General features: G+C 37.3%; 1 protein-coding gene across 3 annotated transcripts in view; it reads left to right on the plus strand.

Moving 5' to 3' along the window:
• ATP9B (ATPase phospholipid transporting 9B (putative)) overlaps positions 1-22,710 on the plus strand; it is a 314,205-nt gene that overhangs the window by 109,694 nt on the left and 181,801 nt on the right. For all 3 annotated transcript variants that reach the window (XM_006128867.4, XM_075921103.1, XM_006128868.4), the window contains exon 8: positions 22,583-22,677. In XM_006128867.4, coding sequence (XP_006128929.1) covers positions 22,583-22,677 — 95 coding nt within the window. The remainder of the gene's footprint in view (positions 1-22,582; positions 22,678-22,710) is intronic.

The following is a 22,710-nucleotide window of genomic DNA, read 5'->3' on the forward strand; positions in this document are numbered from 1 at the left end:
ATCTATTGGATTACTACTAAATAAATAATATATGAGCACTTTATTAAAATGCAGCCAGATTACTTAATCCTTAATCTATTAGTTTCCTTTTATGTGCACTTTGGGTAGTACATTGTATTTAAGAGCTGTTGGTATCTACCATTAAAGAGAAAAGCTTTAATACCTTGCAAGTAATACATTGACTATTCCTATATTTCATCAAATAAACAGAAGACCATTAATTCTGTACTTTATGTACAGGCTGTATAATTTGTTCTGTTGTATATTAAATTATAATTTTTTATAAAAAAATCAATACTTGTATCCATCTAATATCAATGTTAACAGACTGGGAGCTTTTGCTTCTGGAATCACACATTCACATGGAAATAATTGCATACCATTTACATTTAAAAAAAACCCTTAGCATTTGGTATTTTCACCTGCTGTAATTTTTACAGTAAACTAAGTATTCCCCAAATTTCTGAAAGCTCATGCCCCCCTCCCTCCCTGTCTCTCACCCTGTCTTTCATAAAAAGGAAAGCTAACATTCTCTCCTTATGCATCTGTAAAAGTCTCAGGGGGTAGCCATATTAGTCTGTCACTGTAAAACAACTTTTATAAAATACTATACATACATTTTGTAAGAAACTAACAAAATATATGTATAGTATCATGAGCTTTTATGAGCAAATCCCACTTTTTCATATGAGATGATCTTGAGTGCATTTTTTAAAAGTTCTCCTTATGCGTGTTAGCCGGACAGTGGACCATTCTGAGAAGGGCACTATTCAAAATATTATCTTTTTTTTCCTCTCGTTGAAACCAGTGACAAAGCTTCCGTTGTATTCAAGTTTTTTGCTCAAAGTAAGGGTATGCCTAGATTGCAAGCTTCTTTCAAAAGAAGCTTTTTCGAATGAGAGCATCCACACCTCAAAACTGGATCAAAAAAGCGATCTGCTTTTTTGAAAGAGAGCATCCAGACTGCATGGACGCTCTCTTGACTTAAAGCCCTGATTGCTATTCACAGAGTGGCCACCAGAGCACCCGTGCTTTTTCGATTGCCTCTTCTTTAGAAAAATGTCCCTGTTCTGTGTCCACATACGCCTTTTTTTGAAAGAGCTCTTTCAAAAAAGGCACTTTTCCTCATAATTTGAGGTTTACCAATGTTGAAAAAAACTGTGTCATTTTGATTTAATTTCGAAAGAATGTGATCGCAGTGTGGACGCAGGTGAAGTTTTTTGAAAAAAGGGCATTTTAAAAAAACAACAATGTAGCCCTAGAAATACCCTAAGTGAAAATCTAATGGGCAAAGTTGAGCAAGTATCTCACAAAACAGAGTTCGTGTGTGCCAAAAACTATTTGTATGTGTAAGTCCAAATCAGTGTTCTGAGGACAATTGCTGATATTTTTTTTTAGCATAAGTGTTTATGAACACATTGTACACACAAATGAATAACCTCAAAATTAGCTTAACTGTTATAATTTTAGCTTATTTTTGTTGCACTCCTAAAAAGAAAAATCCTTGTCTGTCTGACTTCTGTCCCTTTAACCTGCCTTTTTTTAAGGCCTTCAGAGCTTTTGAATTAATTGTTTACATTCCAGTGTCTGCAGTAAACAATTTATCCAGGAATATTGCAGTCAGAAGCTTGTCAGCATAATATAAAATACAGTACAGTGAAATATTTTCATTATGTAAATTAGTCAGATTTTAAAATGGAGAAGACCCCTTGAACTTTGAGTGTGGTGGTTTTCAGGAGTGGGATAAATGGGTGTTCAGAATGAGCCAGTCGAATACATTTATTCTGTTCGCGAAAAGAAAATGTATTTAAGCTGTGTTCTACTGTGTTCAATTTGTTTGCTTGGAAGGAACCCTTTCAATTCTAGGTCACTGATTCAAATTTAACTGGGATCTTCAAGTGTTACAGAATCATTCAACAGTTGTTTGAGCTAGGAGAATGTTAGTGATTTCAGTTAATTTCCTATTCCATGGAATAACAAAAACATCTAAACTGCAGCATTAGCAGAGATCACAAACTGAATGTGATGACTGATAAAAACACTTATTTTAGATGTGGACTATCCAGGTCAGGATTTACGTCCATTTATGAACCAGCATGAGGAGAATTAAGGAGCCATTGCCATAGTGTTTCCCCACAGAATAGGAACCAGAGAACTTTAAGCTTCAGGTCTGTCAATTTGGAGTACAGGTTGAACCTCTCTAGTCCAGCATTCTCTGCTCTAGCAACATCTGTGGTCCGGCATGATTTTAGTTAGCCAAATTTCCACTTATGGGTGATCAGGTTCCCACAATCCCTTAAAGTTTGTTTATAGCCATCCGTTGTGGGTCTCAGTGTTTTATGCTATTATTTCGCTCTAATTTATGCTTACATGTCTTCTAAGAGCCCAGTAAACAGTGAAAGTGTTGGTAATGCTGCTAGACAATCTTGACCTCCTGTGGTCTGGCAAATTCTTTGGTTTGGCACAAGTTATGTCCCAAGAGTGTCAGACTAGAGAGGTTCAATCTATAATACTAAGTCAATTTTTGGAAAAAAAAAATCAAAAGGATATTTTTTGCGCTTCTAAAAGTGTAATAAAGTTGTTGTATGTACACTGAGAGAAAATGTATAAGCCCTATCTCCAGCAGTTAGCATTCTTTGAATCAAGAACTCATGTAAATTTCAGTAGCACATAATATCTGAAACTTAGTCTGAAAGACAAGGCTTAAAAAGTGGATGAGACAAACATGGGAATCCTGAAATAGAGGTGGGGAGAAAAGAATAACAAGTGTCAGAGGACTTTCACATTTCCTACACAGTCCATAGCATTATTCAGAACTCACCACCTGCCTACCAGTAATCACTTTGTACTACTTTGTACGTATCAAAACAAAAGTGAGTTTTAAGGTTGGTCTGGAAGGAATATTAGGTAGTGGTTTTATGGATTTTGGCTAGGAGCTTTTCTCCACTTCTGGGGTACAGCATAGAAGAAAATGTTTGCCAGAGAAGTGGATGATAGAATCATTGGAAGACTGAGGCAGAGTAGACAAATGGAGGTAAGATAAATTGGCTATGGCTAAATTGTGGAGGGTTTTGAAAGTAAGGAAAAGAAGATTGTGTTTGTGATGGAAGGGAACAAGCCAATGGAAGGACTTAAAGGAGAGAGATAAAGTAGTCCAAGCAGCAAGCCAAGAAATTGATGTTAGCTGCACTGGGGTTGAGAGGATTGAAGTGGCAAGCATCAAGCCCCTCAGAGGAGGAGATTGCATAGTACTTATCGCCTGAAATAACTGGTTTATGGATAAGAGTTTTCCAAAATCTAGCACATTTACGGTTAACACTTCAGATTTATTTCAGTTTAAATAGGCTTATACAAGTCTCCAAGCATTCTAAATTACAATAAACCATCATCAGCATTAAATTTTTTCAAAGAGGAGCCAATTAGCTGTCTATGAAAATGTTCTTTTCTATCTCTTATTATTCTAGGAAAACAGCCTTCATGCTCTCCAAAACCATATCAAACATGTCTTTTGTAGTTTGCCAAAACACATATTCAGGCTATGGTTGATGAGCAAGTTCAACTGACCTGGAGCTCTCTCTCGGAATGCTTTGCCATTATTTTCTTCCTCTTTATCATGGAGGGTGGGAAGAAATTGAGCTTGAATGCTTCTGCTGACTGCAACTCTGGCTGGAAAAGGATAGTCTCTCAGATATTTCCCAGGCTATTTAGGACTTAATACATCAAAACCAATAAATAGAATGCCATCCATAGACTAGTGGGCCTCCCTTGCACATCCCAAAACACTGTAACCATATGCTCTCAATCAGATGCCCTGTGCAGTTAGCCAAGCCACTGTGTTCTGAAATACGTTCAAGCTTTGAAAGGTTTTAAGATGTTATGCCACATAGAGTGCATTGCGTTAATCCACACTTGTGATGATAAAGCTAATAATGGCAGTGGGGCTTTGATGGCACAGGTGCTACAGTGAGTCTTGCATGGGTTTGTACTCTGGTAGCTAGCCCAAGTCAGCACTTGTACCAATATGGCCATGCTGCTATTTTCAGCACACTAGCTTGTTTAAAATTAGTGTGTGTACACTTCCCCTTAAAAATAGGATTTGACAAAGGTAGGACTCCTTTTTTTCCCCCATTCTGACTCCATTCCAGCTTCTTAGGGGAAAATACAGGGCTTAAGATGGATTCCTGTATCAAGTGACATAGTCACATGTCTCAGCAAGGCCCGTCTCAACACTTCATGGGATTACCTGCGCATCTGTAGAAAACTGGTCAGTCACTTCTCCAAAGAATCAGTGCTCACAGATCAGACATCAGAAATCTCCACACACACAAACCTGTCAGCCAGCATTTCAATCAAATTGGCCATTCCCTGAAAGACCTGACAACAGGCCTCTTACAACAAAGAGACTTTAACACCAGATTACAGAGGGATACCTCAGTACTTATTTATGCTAAAATTCGACAAGTTGCAAATTTGCCTTAATCAAGATAATTATCTTACACATTACAAAGGCAACCTTCCTACCTTTTGATATTCTTAGTGACCCCAGATTAGCCACTTACTTGACTCTTACAGTAAGCAATTTCCTCCTTCTTTGTTACTCCCCGCCTCGCCCCCCTCCTTCTGTTCTATATAGCTGATTTGTCAGCTTGTAATTTTTTTACTTTTCATTCTATCCCTCTGTTATATAATGGTCATGCCAATTTGGTTTCAGAATATGATCTGAAGAAGTGGCTTTGCCCCACGAAAGCTCATCACCTAATAAATGATTTTGTTAGTCTTTAAAGTGCTATATGACTGCTTTTTTTGATCTGCAGGAAGGTTAAGCTCCATTGTCTCTTTCTTAATAGGCCATTATAGCCCTGAAGCGTAAACAGTGGGGGTGACCCTAAACAGCAAATATGCAGTTACAGATACACAATTCAATATCCTTAACTTGATCTACAAAAAAGATACATGTTCATACAAAAGGGAAAATTGATTGACTTTTTCAATGATACCTCACACAAAGTATTTCACATAAAGCGTATTTCAGTTGTTTATGAATATGAATAACATATTTGAATAACTAATACCCATCACAGGCTGCATCTGCATCTTCCAGCTGCAGTGTATCCTATCTGTGAAATAGTAATAGAAATGTAGCCATGTTAGTCTGGTGTAGTTGAAGCAAAATGCAGGACTATGTAGCACTTTAAAGACTAACAAGATGGTTTATTAGATGATGAGCTTTCGTGGGCCAGACCCATTTCCTCAGATCAAATAGTGGAAGAAAATAATCACAACCATATATACCAAAGGATACAATTAAAAAAAATGAACACATATGAAAAGGACAAATTTCAGAACAGAAGGGGGATACGGGGGGGGGGGGGGTGAAGGAAGGTAAGTGTCTGTGAGTTAATGATATTAGAGGTGGGGAAAGGTAGATATCTGTGAGCTAATGGTATTAGAGGTGATAATTGGGGAAGCTATCTTTGTAATGGGTAAGGTAGTTGGGGTCTTTGTTCAATCCCCCCAGAGAGTGTCGAATTTTAGCATGAATGACAGTTCAGAGGATTCCCTTTCAAGTGCAGATGTAAAAGGTCTTTGTAGCAGAATGCAGGTAGTTAAGTCGTTGAGACAGTGTCCTTTCTGGTTGAAATGGCAAGAAATTGTTTTTTCTTTGTGATCCTGTCTGATATCTGTTTTGTGGGCATTAATCCTTTGGCGAAGTGTCTGAGACGTTTGTCCAATGTACATAGCAGACGGACACTTTCGGCACATGATAGCATAAATTATATTTCTGGATGCGCAGGAATATGTGTTCTTGATCGTATAACTACCTTACCCATTACAAAGATAGCTTCCCCAATTATCACCTCTAATACCATTAGCTCACAGATATCTACCTTTCCCCACCTCTAATATCATTAACTCACAGACACTTACCTTCCTTAACCCCCCCCCCCCCCGCTTCCCCCGTCTGTTCTGAAATGTGATTTGTCCTTTTCATATGTGTTCATTTTTTTTAAGTGTATCCTTTGGTATATATGGTTGTGATTATTTTCTTCCACTATTTGATCTGAGGAAGTGGGTCTAGCCCACGAAAGCTCATCATCTAATAAACCATCTTGTTAGTCTTTAAAGTGCTACATAGTCCTGCATTTTGCTATCTGTGAAATGGGATTTATGCTCCTGAGTCACAGTATGTCTACTGTAATCTACTGCAGTCAAAGGTATGCTGCAGCACATGACCATACCAGAGCTAGTGATCTAGGTAGCTCAACTAACTATAGCAGACGCTTAGCTGCTCAAGTACTTAACTCCAGGTTCTAGGTAGGCTTGTACAGTTCATGATCCCATGGATTCACTGCTGTTGTAGTTTGAGCTAGCCAAATTGTTCACATATGTCTACGCACACACTATTTACACCTTTGATTGTAGTGTAGACGTACACTGTAGGATGGAGCAAGCCTCTCAATCCAGGTAGGCAAACTTGTAGTAGCTCTGCTTGAAGTAGCATGTTGTCAGTAGTATGGGTGTTGCTGCTCTTATGTAGGCTTGGGTTAGCCACCTGAGTCAGAGTCTTCCAGATCCCTGGGTCTGAGTTCAAGCAGCTAGTCTAAATTGTCTACCCATGCTAGGCGGCATGATCTCAGCTGCAATGCAGACAGCTTCAACTTTATAGAAGTGGATGAGACATGAGCTTCAGTGGAACCAGAATTTTACTCCAAGGATTAACAGCCTCCTTTTGCTTAGCTCCACTTTTCTTAGTGACATATGTTTTGTAGGGGTTTCATTATTTTCTTACCCCTCATTTATTTGCCATCTCCTATTATTTCTCACCAGCTCATCATCAGTTACTGCGACTTTTGTAGCATCTTTCATGTTAGATGTCAAATATCTATTGGAAGCAACTGGAGTGGTATTTGCCCTGGTCCCTTTTTCAATAACATTGATGCTGGAAACTGAATAAGAATTATGATGGAAATCCCCACCTGTTGCTTTCTGCCTGTTTAAGTGGTCATGTAATTTCACCAAGTTCTCTCCCCCCTCCCTCTTTTTTAGAGTAGAGAAGTATTGGAAAAACTAGATCTAGGTGCCATGGGAGTATATTTTCTGATGCTCTCTAGCCCTTTTCATAAAGCTGAAATTTTGCTCCAAGTTTTGTGAAACTTTACAGTTTATTACCAGCTGTAGGCTGGGAGAACTCTTCCTCTTGCTTTTCTAGACACCCCTTTAAATCTGATTTTTCTCCCTCCACTAACCTAATGTCTATTTGACATACATTTCTCTCTCTCTGCTCAAGCAGTATTATGTAATGTTCCAGATCACACTCTGTTTCTCCTGCCCAGTATCCAGCACAATGGTGCTGTCTTTCAAGTTGGTAACTTCCTTCTTCACTGCTAAAATCTTAGAGACTAAATCTATATCTGAGGGCCTGGAATTCAGAATGTTACTGTTTGATATCAGCTGTAGCATCACATTGATTGTATTCCGTGTTATCTGTTTTGATTTTGGGGAGAGGCATGCTTTTACTGGCAGACAGAGAAGCTTCCTTAAGCCACAACTTTTTTAAAGTATTGTTTTCTTGAGATGTCAACCTCCTGACGTGCTGTGCTGTAGTTTGTTTTCTGGGGGAAGTTAACCTGCCTCTGTGGACCTCCAGTACACTTACTTCAGCTGAAAAGATTGTGGAATATCAGACAGCCTACTTAGTCATCTCTCCATCTTTTTAAATATGCTGTATGACCCTTTTTTACTAAAGACAAGGATGCAATGTATTTTGCACTTGGACTGAAAGGTGAGAGGTGAAGTGGATCACATTAGGCTATATTCTCCACTCAGTTTCATCAGTTTTATACAGTTGCTACATTGATTTTAGGCATGGGAGGTGGGTGAACACGCAGCTGGGGAAAGCAAGTCCCCGTCCTGCCCCTCCTGCCCAAGGTCCCACCCCTTCCACAGCCTGGCCCCCAGAGCGAAGCCCAGCCAGCGTCCATGGTAGCAGCCCAGCCCCTTCCCTGAGCTACTGTTTCCAGTTCCTGAACTTCCCCAAACTTCTTAGAGTCATCCATCCCAGCAGATAGTGTGGCCCCACCCTTCCTAGCCAGTCAGTGTGCCTAAAAGCTGAAAACCTGAACTGTTGTGCTGCAGCCCAATCTTACCTGGCTGCCCAGAGGGTCGAGCAGCTGAGCTGCAGCCCCAGCTTTCCCCAGCAGCTGGAGGGCCAGAGAGCAGCTGTGGGCAGTTTTGGGAAGGTGTTGCCTTCCCTTCATATATTACCCTCTGCCCATGATTTTAGAGGAGTCACATAAAATGGGTGTAATGAGACGGAAAATCATTACCTCTTCAGTGTTGTAAACTTGCACATTAGGGAGTCAGAATAAAATCCCCCCATAAAAGAGAAATGTAAAACTTTCAATAAGCTGTTAAAGCCCTATGAACGTTTATAAACCATTATACTTTTCTATAGATTGCCTTTAGGTGACCTCTCTGTTCTGGATGCTAGCATCATCATCACCTGTAGTTTGTGGACTTGAAAACAGTGAATTTCTTATAATTCATTCATTTATTCTAGTTCATATAACATTAGTTGGCACGACTACTTGTTTGATAAATTCCATGGGTGAAATCTTGACCACCTATATTTAAGAATTCCTATAGAGATTTTCAGATCAACTAATCATGTGAAATTTGTTTTTAACTAGTCATCATTTCAATGTATCTTGTCATGAATAAACTCAGTCATTCTTGAGGTATATCAGAGATGTACCAAACCAGATACAATTAAAAGGGGGAATATTCATATTTTATGACTCTGTAGATTTGTAATCTTTCTCTTACACATGTTATTTAAGTGGTTCTTTTGAATATCTTCCAAGTAGACAAAATTTTGGGAGTCTAGTTAGGCATGTTATCATTCCTTTTTGAATGGTCAGAGCATGCATAAAACAGTGCTTTTAATAAAATAAAAATTCATAAAACGTAGTGAGTTTAAAAGAAGTCCTAGAATATATGCAATGCGATCAAGCTTGGACTAAAAGCATCTGTGTACTTGTCAATAAAGAATTGTGATGAGTTCAGTGGTATCATATTGACTGTGTATTAATACATGGTATCCTATTGGACCATCAGCTGATTGTTTAGAATGTAAATGAATCTGTTGATGGATCCAGTGACTGATGGCTTAAATTCCAATTAATCAATTGCTTCATCAGTTTCTTAATTCAGATCAAATATCTCTTGAGTGCACACAGTTCTTTCATTGGTATTAAGAGAAATTAATGCTTTAGAAGTAATTTTCATCAATCTCTTATAAATGCCAATATGTTTTTCAACTACGTTTGAAGCAATGGCAGCATAAATATTTGGGATATATTTTACAGTTCTTTTTTTTTCTGGTAGCTATCAAAACTGACCTTTATCTCTCTTAGTGAAAATGAAACTGTGTACTTAAACATGTCATCTCAGTGCTGCTATTCATCTTGTCATCTGTTTAAAATTTTCATGTCCATAGTCATTTAAGTCATATGAAGGATTTAAAAATTAAGTTGATAGTAAACAATCTAGTACTGGATATACAAAGCCAATATATATTTTTCTTTTGCCAGGTATTAGTGTATCAATGTGGTTTTTTTCCCAATATTATTCTGATTCTGACCTATAGCAGCCAGGTTGGTAATATTACAACTCAATTTATAACTGCTTATGACAGTTTCACGTGACCTGTTATACAATGACCCGTCAATTAATTCATCAACATTTGACACAGACTCTTCAGTGTGACACTTATACCAGTTGATCTTAATTTGATTGCCATTAAAGCCATCCTTTCCTGATAACTCTTGTCAATTATACAAAATAAAATCAAGTATTCATAAGTAGGTGTAATAGAATACAGGCAGACAGATTTAATAATTCAGTTTTGCTGAGGCTTAGCTGGCATTTAGTTGTAGCTAATGTTCTCATTTGTAAAAAATTTATTGGATACAATTCTTCAGAGCAGTGGATGTAATATTTTTGTTTATTCTGACTCAGTTATTATCTGAGGAACATAGGTTATTTATAGTGGTGCAATATTGTCTCCCGTTACATAATGAACTAACTTTTAACTATATTAAGGATATTTTGAAAGTAGTTTAAATGATGGATTTTAAAAGACTGTTAGCCAGATTCCACAGTCATTGAGATATATAGTAACTGAGAGTATAATTCAACCATAACATCAACACAGAATTTTTAAGTACACTTAATGTATTTTAAAAATTGTTTGTTAGCAAAACCTATTTACAATTTATTCATATTTTATAAGCACTGACTAACCACAACCCTTATAATGTTATTCTCCAAGAGAAATTTGACGAGTAATGCTTTGAACCATCAGTTCTGTATGAACCATTACAAAAATACAAATTATGAATGCATTCATTATTTATTTCAGTTTATTCTCGATCAGAACTGTATGTTTGGATATTTGCTCTTAATTTTCAAAACTCTGTTTCATGTATAAGCTTCTTATAGCTGTACTTTTTTGCTTATATATATGTGTATTGTAGTTTGCTATGAATATCATGTGGACTTACAGTTGATGCTCAGTCTACTGGTGGCATAGGTGCCAATTCTGTTAGTGCTTCAGGGCTGGAGCACTCATGGGGAAAAATTACCAGGTGCTCCCCCTCTATCCCTCCCTCCCAGCTCCTCCTGCCTACCAGTGGTCCTGGTAATCTACTCCTTCTCCTCCTCCCTCCCAGCACCACCTGCCACCATAAAACAGATGTTTCATGGCATTCTCCGTGACATTCAGAGGCTCCAACTTTTGGAAGCCTTTTACAGCCATCAACTGGTTTCTCCACAATCCAGAATTGCCAAAATACTTTGGCTGAGCCCAGTCCTCCGGCTGCCCCTGGAGAAGTGTCTTCTACCATGGCCACACCCCTACACAAGGAATTGCAAGGAGTAGCAGTCCAGGGTTATATATACCAGTGCTCTAATGACACTTAACTGTGAGAGTTGCCCCAGCGGCTGTTCTGTCCAATATACAATTCCTCTACACCAGTGAAATTGCATGAAGTGGTTTTAATAGGGACTAGAAATTTGGTCCAGGTTTATAATACAAGAGACCCAAGCTTCATCTATTTAACCATGCTGCCTTTTAGAATATATGTGCTTAATTCTCCCCCCACCAGTATCCTCTGCTGTCTAACAAAAGTACAAAATGTGTTGCCTTCTCTCCAGACACTAATGGATACCAGTTACTTTAGCTCATATAGCATTGGTTTGTGTTGAAGATCTAAGGCTACATCTAGACTGGCATGATTTTCCGCAAATGCTTTTAACGGAAATGTTTGTGGAAAAGAGCGTCTAGATTGGCACGGACACTTCTGCGCAAAAGCACTTTTTGCGGAAAAGCGTCCGTGCCAATTTAGACGCTGTTTTGTGCAAGAAAGCCCCGATCACCATTTTCACCATCGGTGCTTTTTTGCACAAAACAGTCCTGAGCTGTCTACACTGGTCCTCTTGCGCAAATACATTTGCGCAAGAGGGCTTTTTCCCAAAAGGGAGCATCATGGTATTTGCGGAAGAACACTGACAATCTTACATCAGATCTTCAGTGTTCTTGCGGAAATTCAAGCCGCCAGTGTAGACAGCTGGCAAGTTTTTCCTCAAAAGCGCTGCTTTTGCGGAAAAACTTGCCAGTCTAGACGCAGCCTAAATGTCCTGGGTTTCAAACTTGTTGGTGATCCAAGGTGGAAAAGGAGTTTAGTGTGGAATTTGGTTTGTGTGTGTTGTGTGGTTTATTATTGAATAGAAGTATGGGAATGATTATGCTATATCTATATTTGTGTTGCACTTCAAAACTGATCAATATTTTTAAAATGTCATTAGTGTCTATATTCTTGACACACACAAACTGCTAGAAAAAGGGGAAAGAATAGAAATAAATTGAGACTCAGGGTATGTTTCAGATATCCTACATGTTTTTATGGTATTAGAATACCGTTAGAGTCATAGGCTAGGTCTACACTATATGTTTTTTTGGAAAAAGCTACGCAAATTGCAGAGCGCAATTTGCGTAGCTTTTTCCGATTGCTTTTTTGGAAGCGGCTTTTCCACCATTTGGCCTAAGGCCAAATGATGAAAATGCCTTCTCTTTCGGAGGAGCTCTTATTCCTTGTAGGATGAGATATACGGGGCTCCCCGAAAGAACCTGTTTGCTCTTTTGCAAAAAAAAGTAGAAGAGCAAACGCGTTCCCTGGGGAAAAAACCCTACAGTGTAGATGTACCCATAGGGTGCGTCTAGACTGGCAAGATTTTGCGCAAAAGCTGTCTACACTGGCCGCTTGAATTTGCGCAAGAGCACTGACTTTGGAATGTACAAAATCAGTGCTTCTTGCGCAAATACTTTCACGCTCCTGGTCAGGGATAAGCCCACTTGTGCAAGAGGGCCAATGTAGACAGGCACCTACATTTTTTGCTCAAGAAAGCCCGATGGCTAAAATGGCCATCAGAGCTTTTTTGCACAAAAGCGCGTTTAGACTGGCACGGATGCTTTTGCACAAAAGCACTTTTTGCGCAAAAGCATCCTTGCCAATCTCGACGCTCTTTTGCGGAAATACGTTTAACGGAAAACCTTTTCCGTTAAAAGTATTTCCACAAAATCATGCCAGTCTAGAAGCAGCCATACAGTTTAACAGCAGGAAGGACCATTACATCTACACTGACCTACTGTACATCAAAGGCCATCAGCGCCATCCAATGTCCGCACACTATACCCAACAAATGAAATCAGACCGAAGTGTAACAGCCAGTGAGAAACACACAGATAACCCTGCAAAGTGACATGCAACTACATACTGCAGAGGAAGGCAAAAAAACCTCTAGGCTTGCTTCCAATTTCTTCACAACCCCACATACTGTGATTAGTTAGACCCTGAGCATATGAGGTAAGAGCCAGCCAAGCACTGGTGAGAGAATGCTTTGTGCCACCACAGAGCTCTCACCCACCCTGTCCAATTTCTGATCTCCAGCCATGGCAGTTCCTCATGCTTCAGAAGAAGGTGACTTAACGGACAAACAAACAAACAAAAAACAAAGCCCGTTCAGAATACTTTGAGGGAGAAAATCTCTCCTTGACCACTGGCTGGTGGCTAGTTGAAATTCAGAAGCACAAATTTGTAGGAACATAAAACATAATCCAGAAGAAATCCCCATGTTTGTGGCACTCTGCCATCAAAAGCAATGCTTGTCATACAGTCACAGTCACAAAATTAAGTTGCCTCCGCATTTCCCTTTGGAATGTTATTCCAGAACCTCAGCTGTATAACTGTTAAAAAGTTCTAATTTTCAGACTGAATTTGTTCATGCCAATTTATTCTTGTGCCAACTTTGGCCTTTATCTTTAAATAGCTATACACTCTTTCTGCTTTATAGTTCCCTGAGGTATTTATAGTCTTTGTTTTGCTAGACCTGGGGTGGCCAATAATTTTTGAAGGGGACCAGTCTAAGATTTTGAAAAGTGATCAAGAGATGCACTCTTCTATTATATTAATGGAGGGGATGTGGGTTTTGAGATGGAGATGGGACACAAAGGGGAACTTGGGTAAGGAATTAGTGCCAGAGCGAGTGTGGGGACTGGGAGGGAGTTTTGGTGAAGGCGGTTTTGACTTGGGGCACTGGATTGGGGATGCAGGAGGAGGTACGGGGAATTAAGTTGTGACCTAGGGGAGGGAATTGTGGTGCAGGATTCTGGGAGGGTATATGGGTCATGTGGGGTTGGGGGCAGAAGTTTGGGGAGAGTGAGGGGCTAGAGTGCCAGAGACAGTCTTTGACCGGGAGACTTACCCAGCTAGCAGCCAGCACATTTCCCAGGCACCCTCCCTGCCTGTCCTACTCTGGCCCCACACAGTCTGCAGGGGCCATGTGTGTCTGTGAATAAGGGCCTGAGGGTAGGGGAAAGTGGTGCTTTGTGTGCTGCCTGTTCTTCAAACAAGCAGCTCCCATTGGCCAGTAACCAGCCAGTGTGGTTGTGCTCGGGGTAGGGACAGCACATGAAACCTCTCTCCCCTTCCCCCGGGCTCAGAGCTGTGAAAGAGAAATGACCCAACAGCTGCTTTTCTGAGTGGCATGCAGGGAGTCTGTCTGAGGTTCCCTGCTGCATCCACAGGCCGGATCCAGTAACTTGATAATTTGGATCTATCTCACGGGTCATATTTTGTCCTGACCTGTGTCGGACTAAACTAGCCAAAATCTTTCAATCTGTTCTCATAAGATTGAACAGATCTCATAAGATCCTCCCCCCCCCACACACACACACTTCCCATGATCATTTTAGTAGCTATTCTTTATGCTAGGGATGTAAATTAAGCTATTAAAATCATACCAGTTAACTATTGTCAACAATTAAATCTATATTTCCCCTCCAGAGGTCTAATTAAAACAAACACACAGCCACTATTCTCCCTGAAACTCCCATAAAAGCCCAGTTCTTATCCCTCATGTAGCATTTGCAGGACACAGGACCTTTTCATGAAGTGATGATGCATGCATTTCAAGAGATGTAGATTCAGTAACCCAGTCTTGGATTACTGGACAGGTTTGCTCGTTGGACCATCAAGATGTGGGAGGTTCTACTTTTAGAACCTAGATGAATGTAGTGTTATGTATCTGATACTTCTATAGAACTGACAGGCTCCAAAGCGACTTATTTTGAGACCTCTATAGCTAAAGGAACTTTTAGGTGGAAGAGGTGTCTGATGTAATAATAGGATTAGAGGTTCAGGGAGGAGGTATAGGGGTTTCTGGGAGTAGCAGAAAAAGAGGAAAAGAATTAGATTTCTCTGCAGCAATCCAAAACATTTTTAGAGAATCTTTGCCAATGCTCGTTCTATAAACAGTACCTGTTAAAGGGAAAAAGTGTTTTAAAAAACATATCCTCTTGTACACTAAGATTAAAATTGCAGTCTAAAATTAGTGTTACGGAGGTCAGTATTTATTCATGTTTGTTAAATTAGAAATGTTTTTTGTTAGTATTTGCAAACTGAAATATGCGCTGATTTCATTCAGATAATTTATTTATTTATGTATTTTACTACCTCCCCCACATGGATCTGGTGACCCAGTGCAGTAGTATATATTTTTTTAAAATATTTTGTGGCAGTTATGGATTGCCACCAGTCTTATTTGTTTTTTGGTTCTCCTTCTACTAGTAAATTTTCAATGTTAAGCAGCTTGCTTACTAAGTAATTTGTAATGTAATTGTTCTAAGAAAAAACAAGTCCATCTTACTGTTTACCATTAAACAGAAACATCAAGAACATTGGCAAATAAAAGAAGATAAAATAGGAATAAATAATGTAATTCAAGTATAACAATTTTTCTCTTCAAAATTATGCAATTAAAATCCCCCTGTAAGCTAGAATACATTTAGAAAATGTCACATCACAAAGTAATAGCTTGTTTTCAAAGCCTGTATGTAGAACTATTATCAGTTTGCTGAAGGGTATATGCACAGATATAATTTATTCAAGTGCCTAGTGATAGTGAAGATTTAAGTACATTACTGTAATATCTGAAGAGATTGTAACTGTCCATAGTTAGAGAAAATAAGGGTCACATTTTGTATAAAGTATCAGTAGGGATTCTGCTGGAGAAAGAAATGCAGGCTTTGCTCTTTCTGAAGGTAAGATGTAATAATCAGGAAGAAGTGTGCCTGTTGCAACAAAAGTTTCTGATTACACAGAAATAGACACGTTTTCTAATAAATATTTCCTAATAAGGAAATACTATATTATATATTTTATATAATATACAATATAATATATTCTATATAGGAAATACCAACAAATAATGATAAGCTTGTCACAGATTGGTTTTATGATTAAATGTTTTAGTTAATATTAATATGTATTGTGGGTGAAATAATTTTAAATTATTATTACTTTGTATGTGGTCAGTATTTTTCTGTCAACATTTTAAACACCCCTGAAAAATCATTGCTCAGTTATAAGTTAATTAAATTCAGTTTTATATTGGATTAATCAGAAATCATTACAATCTTTGAATGTTCATATTTCATTAGTACTTGCTTTAAAATGGGATAGCATTTTACTTTATTAAGTTAAATCTGGTTATATTGAGTTTTAGAAATCTGTTTACAACAGTAATTTGTAATAAGCTTTAATGGGTCCTTATTTATATAATTTATCTTGAGATTAATTAAATTCATTGCAACTCTGCAGGCATATGCTTAGTTTAATTGCTAATATATAAATTAATATCTATTTACTAACACAAACTAAAATTTTAAAAATTCTACTATTTAAAGCAAGATTAAGAGTTTAAATTAATATTACCCCAAAAAGGAAAATCCAAGTTGTGTTTGACATTTAGTCTTTGATAGCCTACAGTTTGTACCACAAAGTTATCTAAAAATTTAAGGATAGGTGAATGATCTAAAACATGATCAATGCTATAATACCTATAGAAAACAGAGGGCTACTGTGATGGAGTCGATTTGGAATTTCTTTTCCTTTATTCAGTTTGCAAGATGATATCTCAGTGTTCGGTTTTTTTGGATGACTATATTTCCCTATGCTGAATGTAGAACACCTCGTAAAATTATTCGTATTCAACTGAGTTCAATGACAGTCAGAACTGTACAGTACAAATGTTCAAATTAATGACAAGTTGACTAAGCCCCTGTTAAAAAGGACTACTGCATAAGTCATTCTTATTTACGTTCTTATCTTTAAGGTGTGCACAGTGATAGGTAACAAGCACACAAACACTCCTATACACATGTCCCACACAAAGTAGATGACCAGCCAGTCATGTATTCTGCAGCTTTGCTCTGCCACCTGCCCGACACACCAACCTCCGATCAGTGGCCACTGAACCTTCCCCCCCCCCCCACATGTGGACTACTACCACTAGTAGTGGTACCACTACCACTAGTGGATGCGCAGCTGCAGTAGACAAGAACCATTTTCCTCTTTTGAAGAAAGTTAGGACAGCTGCAGGAGGGCTTAAATACAGGATTATCCCTTTAAAAACATCTCGCCCTACTTTAATGCTTGAATTTCATAATATTATGTGTGGCTAGCATGAAAGAATAAAGCAAAACCATCAACCATTGTTACTGTGTACTGTTCTTGGTAATCCACTAATGCTGCTTATCTGAAATTAACACTATGAACTGCATTCTTGTGTTAAAGCCAACCAAATATAACAGAGATTGCAGCCTGCAGTATGATGCAGTATAGCTTTTGCAGTCTTTCTATTAACATTTTAATGGAACCTTTCATATTAAGAAAAACACTGTAACAATGTTTTAAGTGGACTTGAACTATTAAGAATAACTCAGACAATGTTCATTTGCTTCTGAATTATGGTTCAATCACTTTTAATCTGGACTGAAATAAATATTTTCTTTATTGAACAATAATCAGGCCTATTTGCTGTGCACATATTAACAACAAGAGCAAGACAACTGATCTAAACATATATTGCCAAATTTAATCTTATAATGTCACTCACTCGTGCCATGAGAGCTTCCCAAAGCACAAGGTATTAGCAAATGTGTCTCTTCCCGCACTACTGGCAGGAACATAAACTGAAATTATTGTTATGGTATCTTTGTAAAATGACCCAATACTAATTTAAAAATAAAACTTGGTTTGTGCTCTTAGGACTTTTCTACACATAGTTTTTGTACTACCTTAAAATGATTTTTAAATATGATATAGCATAGTTTAACTGATAAACCCAACCCTCTGTGTGAGCACACTTAAATTTGATTTATATCTGACTTCAACTGAGTAAGCTAAATGCAGACTGTTTTAAATTATTTAATTGTAACCCACATGCATTTGCACCAGTTTAACTAAATTGATTTTTTAAACTACTTTATTTAAACAATGCAATTTTTATATATAATCTGATCCTTAGAGGTTAATGCAGTATCATGTAAAAAATTCACCATCTTTGCTACAAACATGGACACGATATGTGAATATTAATGAGCCAAATTCACTGTATCCAACTATTGAAAACTACTACTTAATTGTCTTTAGTGGGTGCAAATCATGTTTATGTATCTACAAATAATGAATATTTTTGTTCCCTGCATGGTACCTGCTGTCATCTTTATTCTCATTTAATATATGTGATTTAGCTTTATAAGAGGTGTTACAGATCCTTTTTTATTGTTTCCCACATACAGTATGGGATTTCACTTTTCTCTGATTGGACACTTTTGCTTTGGTGATACCATATTATGATACTTAGCTATTGTCGTGGACTTCTATTTATGTAATCCTTAAACAATATTTTAAGGACTTAAAATAATCTTACCCCCTGCTTACTTGAAAAATAACCCCTTAGAAGGTCCCACAGTTTTCAAAATATATATACACTGCGGGGAAATCTATCACTCTTAAGTCTTTTGTATTTGCTCTTTCTGCTGGAATACAGTGGGGCTACAAAAGTAGGGTTTTGAAGTTTGATTAATGCACACTTAAAAAAGTGTTCAATTTGCTACAGTACTATCGATGTTTTTCCATGATATACACTTTTTAAAGTTATATCTGTTAGTGTTTCAGACAACTGTATATACTACATTTTTTGTTTTGTAATACCTATGGTCTTTACAGGTACACGTAAAAAGGTCTCTCTTTTTCATTAGACATTAGTTACATAATTAGAGGTAATCTCATTTACTTACACTTTAGTTGTACAAAGTTTAAAACCAGTATCTGAGTATAGTTAGTTACTTTATCACTACTGAAAAATATTTTGAAATGGGAGGAAAAGGTTTTATTGTTTCAGTTTTGCTGTAGTGATCGTTACTGAGAGCTGATGTGGCACAAAGCGGTCTCTTTTCTGGATAAAAGGGAAACAGCTATGAGATAAGTTATTGATGAAATTAACTGCTGAAGTGGAGAGGAAATGCAGCTGGCCAATACATGTCATAGTGTGAGCTCTATTAAATGAATATATGTGCAGTCAACCATTCAAAAGAGCCACATTGGTCTTGAACTGCATTGATCTATAGTATAATTCTAAATGAAATTGATGGATGAGAGCAGCCATTGACAGGAAGGTAAAAAGAGCCATGAAATGTCTTGTATAGAGAACAAGTATGATAGAAAGTATACTGTTGATTTATGCCATAGATTGTAGTGTACATTGGGATTGTGGCTTTTTAGGTACTACTGTATTAGGTTTTTCCCCTTAATTCTATTTCTATATCAATGAACACTTTGAAAAGTACTTAGCAATATTTTCTTATTTTATGAAAAGTAAATACATCTGGGCTACATCTAGACTGGCATGATTTTCCGCAAATGCTTTTAACGGAAAAGTTTTCTGTTAAAAGCATTTGTGGAAAAGAGCGTCTAGATTGGCACGGATGCTTTTCCGCAAAAGCACTTTTTGCAGAAAAGCGTCCGTGCCAATCTAGACGCGCTTTTCCGCAAAAAAGTCCCGATCGCCATTTTTGCGATCGGGGCTTTTTTGCACAAAACAAATCTGAGCTGTCTCTACACTGGCCCTTTTGCGCAAAAGCTTTGTGCAAAAAGACTTTTGCCCGAACGGGAGCAGCATAATATTTCCACAAGAAGCACTGATTTCAGACAGTAAGAAGTCAGTGTTCTTGTGGAAATTCAAGCGAGCTGTGTAGACAGCTGGCAAGTTTTTCCGCAAAAGCAAGTGCTTTTGCAGAAAAACTTGCCAGTCTAGACACAGCCCAGGTCTTTTGTCCAGAGATTTAATAAAGTAATTTTTTATGGTTCTAAGGTTTGAAATTCTGAACTATGAAATATTTTTAGGTCCTAGTGAAATAAATGAAGCATTTTGGAAGCTGTTTTCTTTGAGGTATTAAAGGTTGATTTACCTAATATAAGCTAAGTATTATTGAACAAAGACACACAGGTATACTTCTTGGAAAGAGGATTGTGTGAAAGTGTCATTCTGAGTTCACATAATTTCAGGTGCTTTCTCTCTCTCAACTGTGTTCTTTCAGACTGTTAGCTCATAGAGCTGCCAAATTTATAGGTATTGATGAATAAAACATCGGGGTCCACATACTTTGTGACACCAAATTCACCTGGACTTGAGCACCCAAACAAAATGGACTTACTGGCACTTTTTCAGCCTGCTTCCTGTAATACAAAGCCTTTTAAAATTTTGTCTTGCCTAAGAGGCACTCTTTCAGATATGCTGGATATTAGATGCCCTGCAATTAGTTCATTGCTTTATCCTCTATGTAAAAGGACTCAAACTAGTCCAGGAAGTAATCTTTGACACTGAGCATAATTTTTCAGCCTAACTGCTATCTCTTCTACTAGTATAACTTTGTAGGCAAGATTTTAAAATAATGTATTGCAATCCTGGGTATGTTATGAAATTTATGTATTAACATTGTGTGTAGGTTAATTCACAGAAATATATGTGCATGCTCTCTTTGTCTGTGTGTGTATGTATGTGTGTGTGTCTCTAAAATACGTGTGTAAAATAATTTAAAGTTTAGCATAAATTACTTGGGAAATGCATATTGCTGTCGTTTGGCTCAATTAAAGTAATTGCATGTGGTTGTGAGAAGACAATACAAGTACAGTAAAACCTGTGTTATCCGGCATGCTCGGGAATTAGGGCGTTCTGGTTATCTAAAAATTCCGGTTATCTGAGGGTCCCATCAACCTAGGAAAAGCCAATGGACAATAAGAGTAAAACTCAAGTTTTTAATATTGGTAGTTTTGTAGCTGTGAGGCAGGTGGTCTCACATTTCTATTTTGAGTTAAAGATGATTAGTACTTAAATAAAAAATTGTTAAGCCAATCATGGTAAACCAAGCCAGGCCTGTGCACCTGAAGATGTGACAGTATTGTGGATGGGGCCAATGCTGGTTAACAAAGTTTTCTAGTTAACAGAGTGCCGGATAACAAGGGTGTATTACTATAGTCTGTAATATAACACCAGTGAGTGTAGTTGTGCTAGGCTTGTATAGAAATGCTTACTTCCTATCTGTCAGGTCTTACTGGTAGCATGTCATGATGTAATTAACATAGTGTACTTTAAAAATCTCTGCAAATACCAGTTATTCATAAAACTTGAATATAAGACTGGCACCATAGTTACTCCAGTGGAGTGTGATTACTACTAGAGAATCATGCATTTCATTTTATATACCTTTTAATTATTAAATAAAGTAAAATATATGGTGGAGGGGTTCTCTTTAGAAACTCTGGTTTTAATGCTGATCTTTAACATTATTATGTATTTGTATAAGGATAGAATTTACCAATAGGATATTACTCTTTCTACAAAATACTGATATTTGATATCTCCTAGGACCACCAATAACATATTCACTCACTTTGTCTGGAAAGTATTTATGTATAAATGTATCTCTTGGATTGCTTTGAATACTGAAAATGGGATGTAACATAATAAGGTATATGCTTTCATAAAGGAAAACTCTTTCCCTCACTACTGTTAGCTAAATAAGTAAATGTTCCTAATGCCTGAAAATTTAAAACTTTCTGCATTTTTACTAGTATAATTCCTAGCTGGATTTTGGATTTATATTCTGCAAGACACACACATGTGCACACAAACAATTCAGCTGTAACTTTCTTGGAATCCATTAATTTAATAATGTGACATTGTCTATAGCCACCAATCTAGTTTCTATTTTTCCCCAGCACTGTGTTTCTAACACTTTTATATTAGTCTGTTCTTTGTAAAACACATAAATTGTTTGTAATGACACTCATTCTCTTCAGTTACTTTTATGTTCACGTCAATCTGTATGTCTTGAACTTCCACCACATCTTAATTATAGGTTAGTCACATGTACTGAAAGGTTATCTAGTTTTGGATCAATGACTTCCACAAAAGTTTTAAAATCCATTTTGAAGTTAATTTCCTTTAAATATAATTTATGTGTGTGCACTGAAGCCTGCTAATGGACCAAGCTTCTGTGCACGCTTACCAAATATTGGATCTTGATAGATTTCAGTCTAGTCAGTAAAGAAGTGAATATTAGAAGAGCTTTGTGTGATCCCAACACAAATTTAAAAGGGGCTATAATTTTAAATATCTCTGAATTTTATAATAATTTTAATTAATATCTCAATTATTCAAATGGCAGTATGAATCTTCAAGAAATGCTAGCAAGTCAGTGGTGTTACATCTGAGATGCATTGCACTCAATATATATTTAATTTATCAATATAAATTTAAGCACTATGAAATACTTATAAATTACAGTTTGTTCCTGTTATTTACATGCAAGCCTGTAATAATTTTTTAAAATTCTTAATATGAATATTGTATTGAAATAATGTGACATTTCTAGTATCCATTATGGAAAGCATTTAACCAAACCATAACACTTAAGCTTTGCCTCAAACAATAGAGTTTTCGCATTAGACACTTAATACAGTATATAGGAATAGTTAGATCAAAATGCACAGAAAGATAATAAACAAAAGGTAAAAACAAAAAGTTTTATAAAAACTAGAATTTGTATAAAATCTGGAAAAAAACCCACAATCAACTGGCTGTAGGATGATGCGTGATTTCTTTTTGTAATTTGAAGGTTCATGTTTTATTCGAACTGACCAGCTAGATGGTGAAACAGATTGGAAACTAAAAGTTGCTGTCAGCTGCACACAGAGGTTGCCAGCTTTGGGGGTAAGAATTACAGCTATTTATTTCACAACTACT

Source organism: Pelodiscus sinensis, chromosome 2 (genome assembly GCF_049634645.1).
Source record: "Pelodiscus sinensis isolate JC-2024 chromosome 2, ASM4963464v1, whole genome shotgun sequence".
In the NCBI taxonomy this organism is placed as follows: Eukaryota; Metazoa; Chordata; order Testudines; family Trionychidae; genus Pelodiscus; species Pelodiscus sinensis.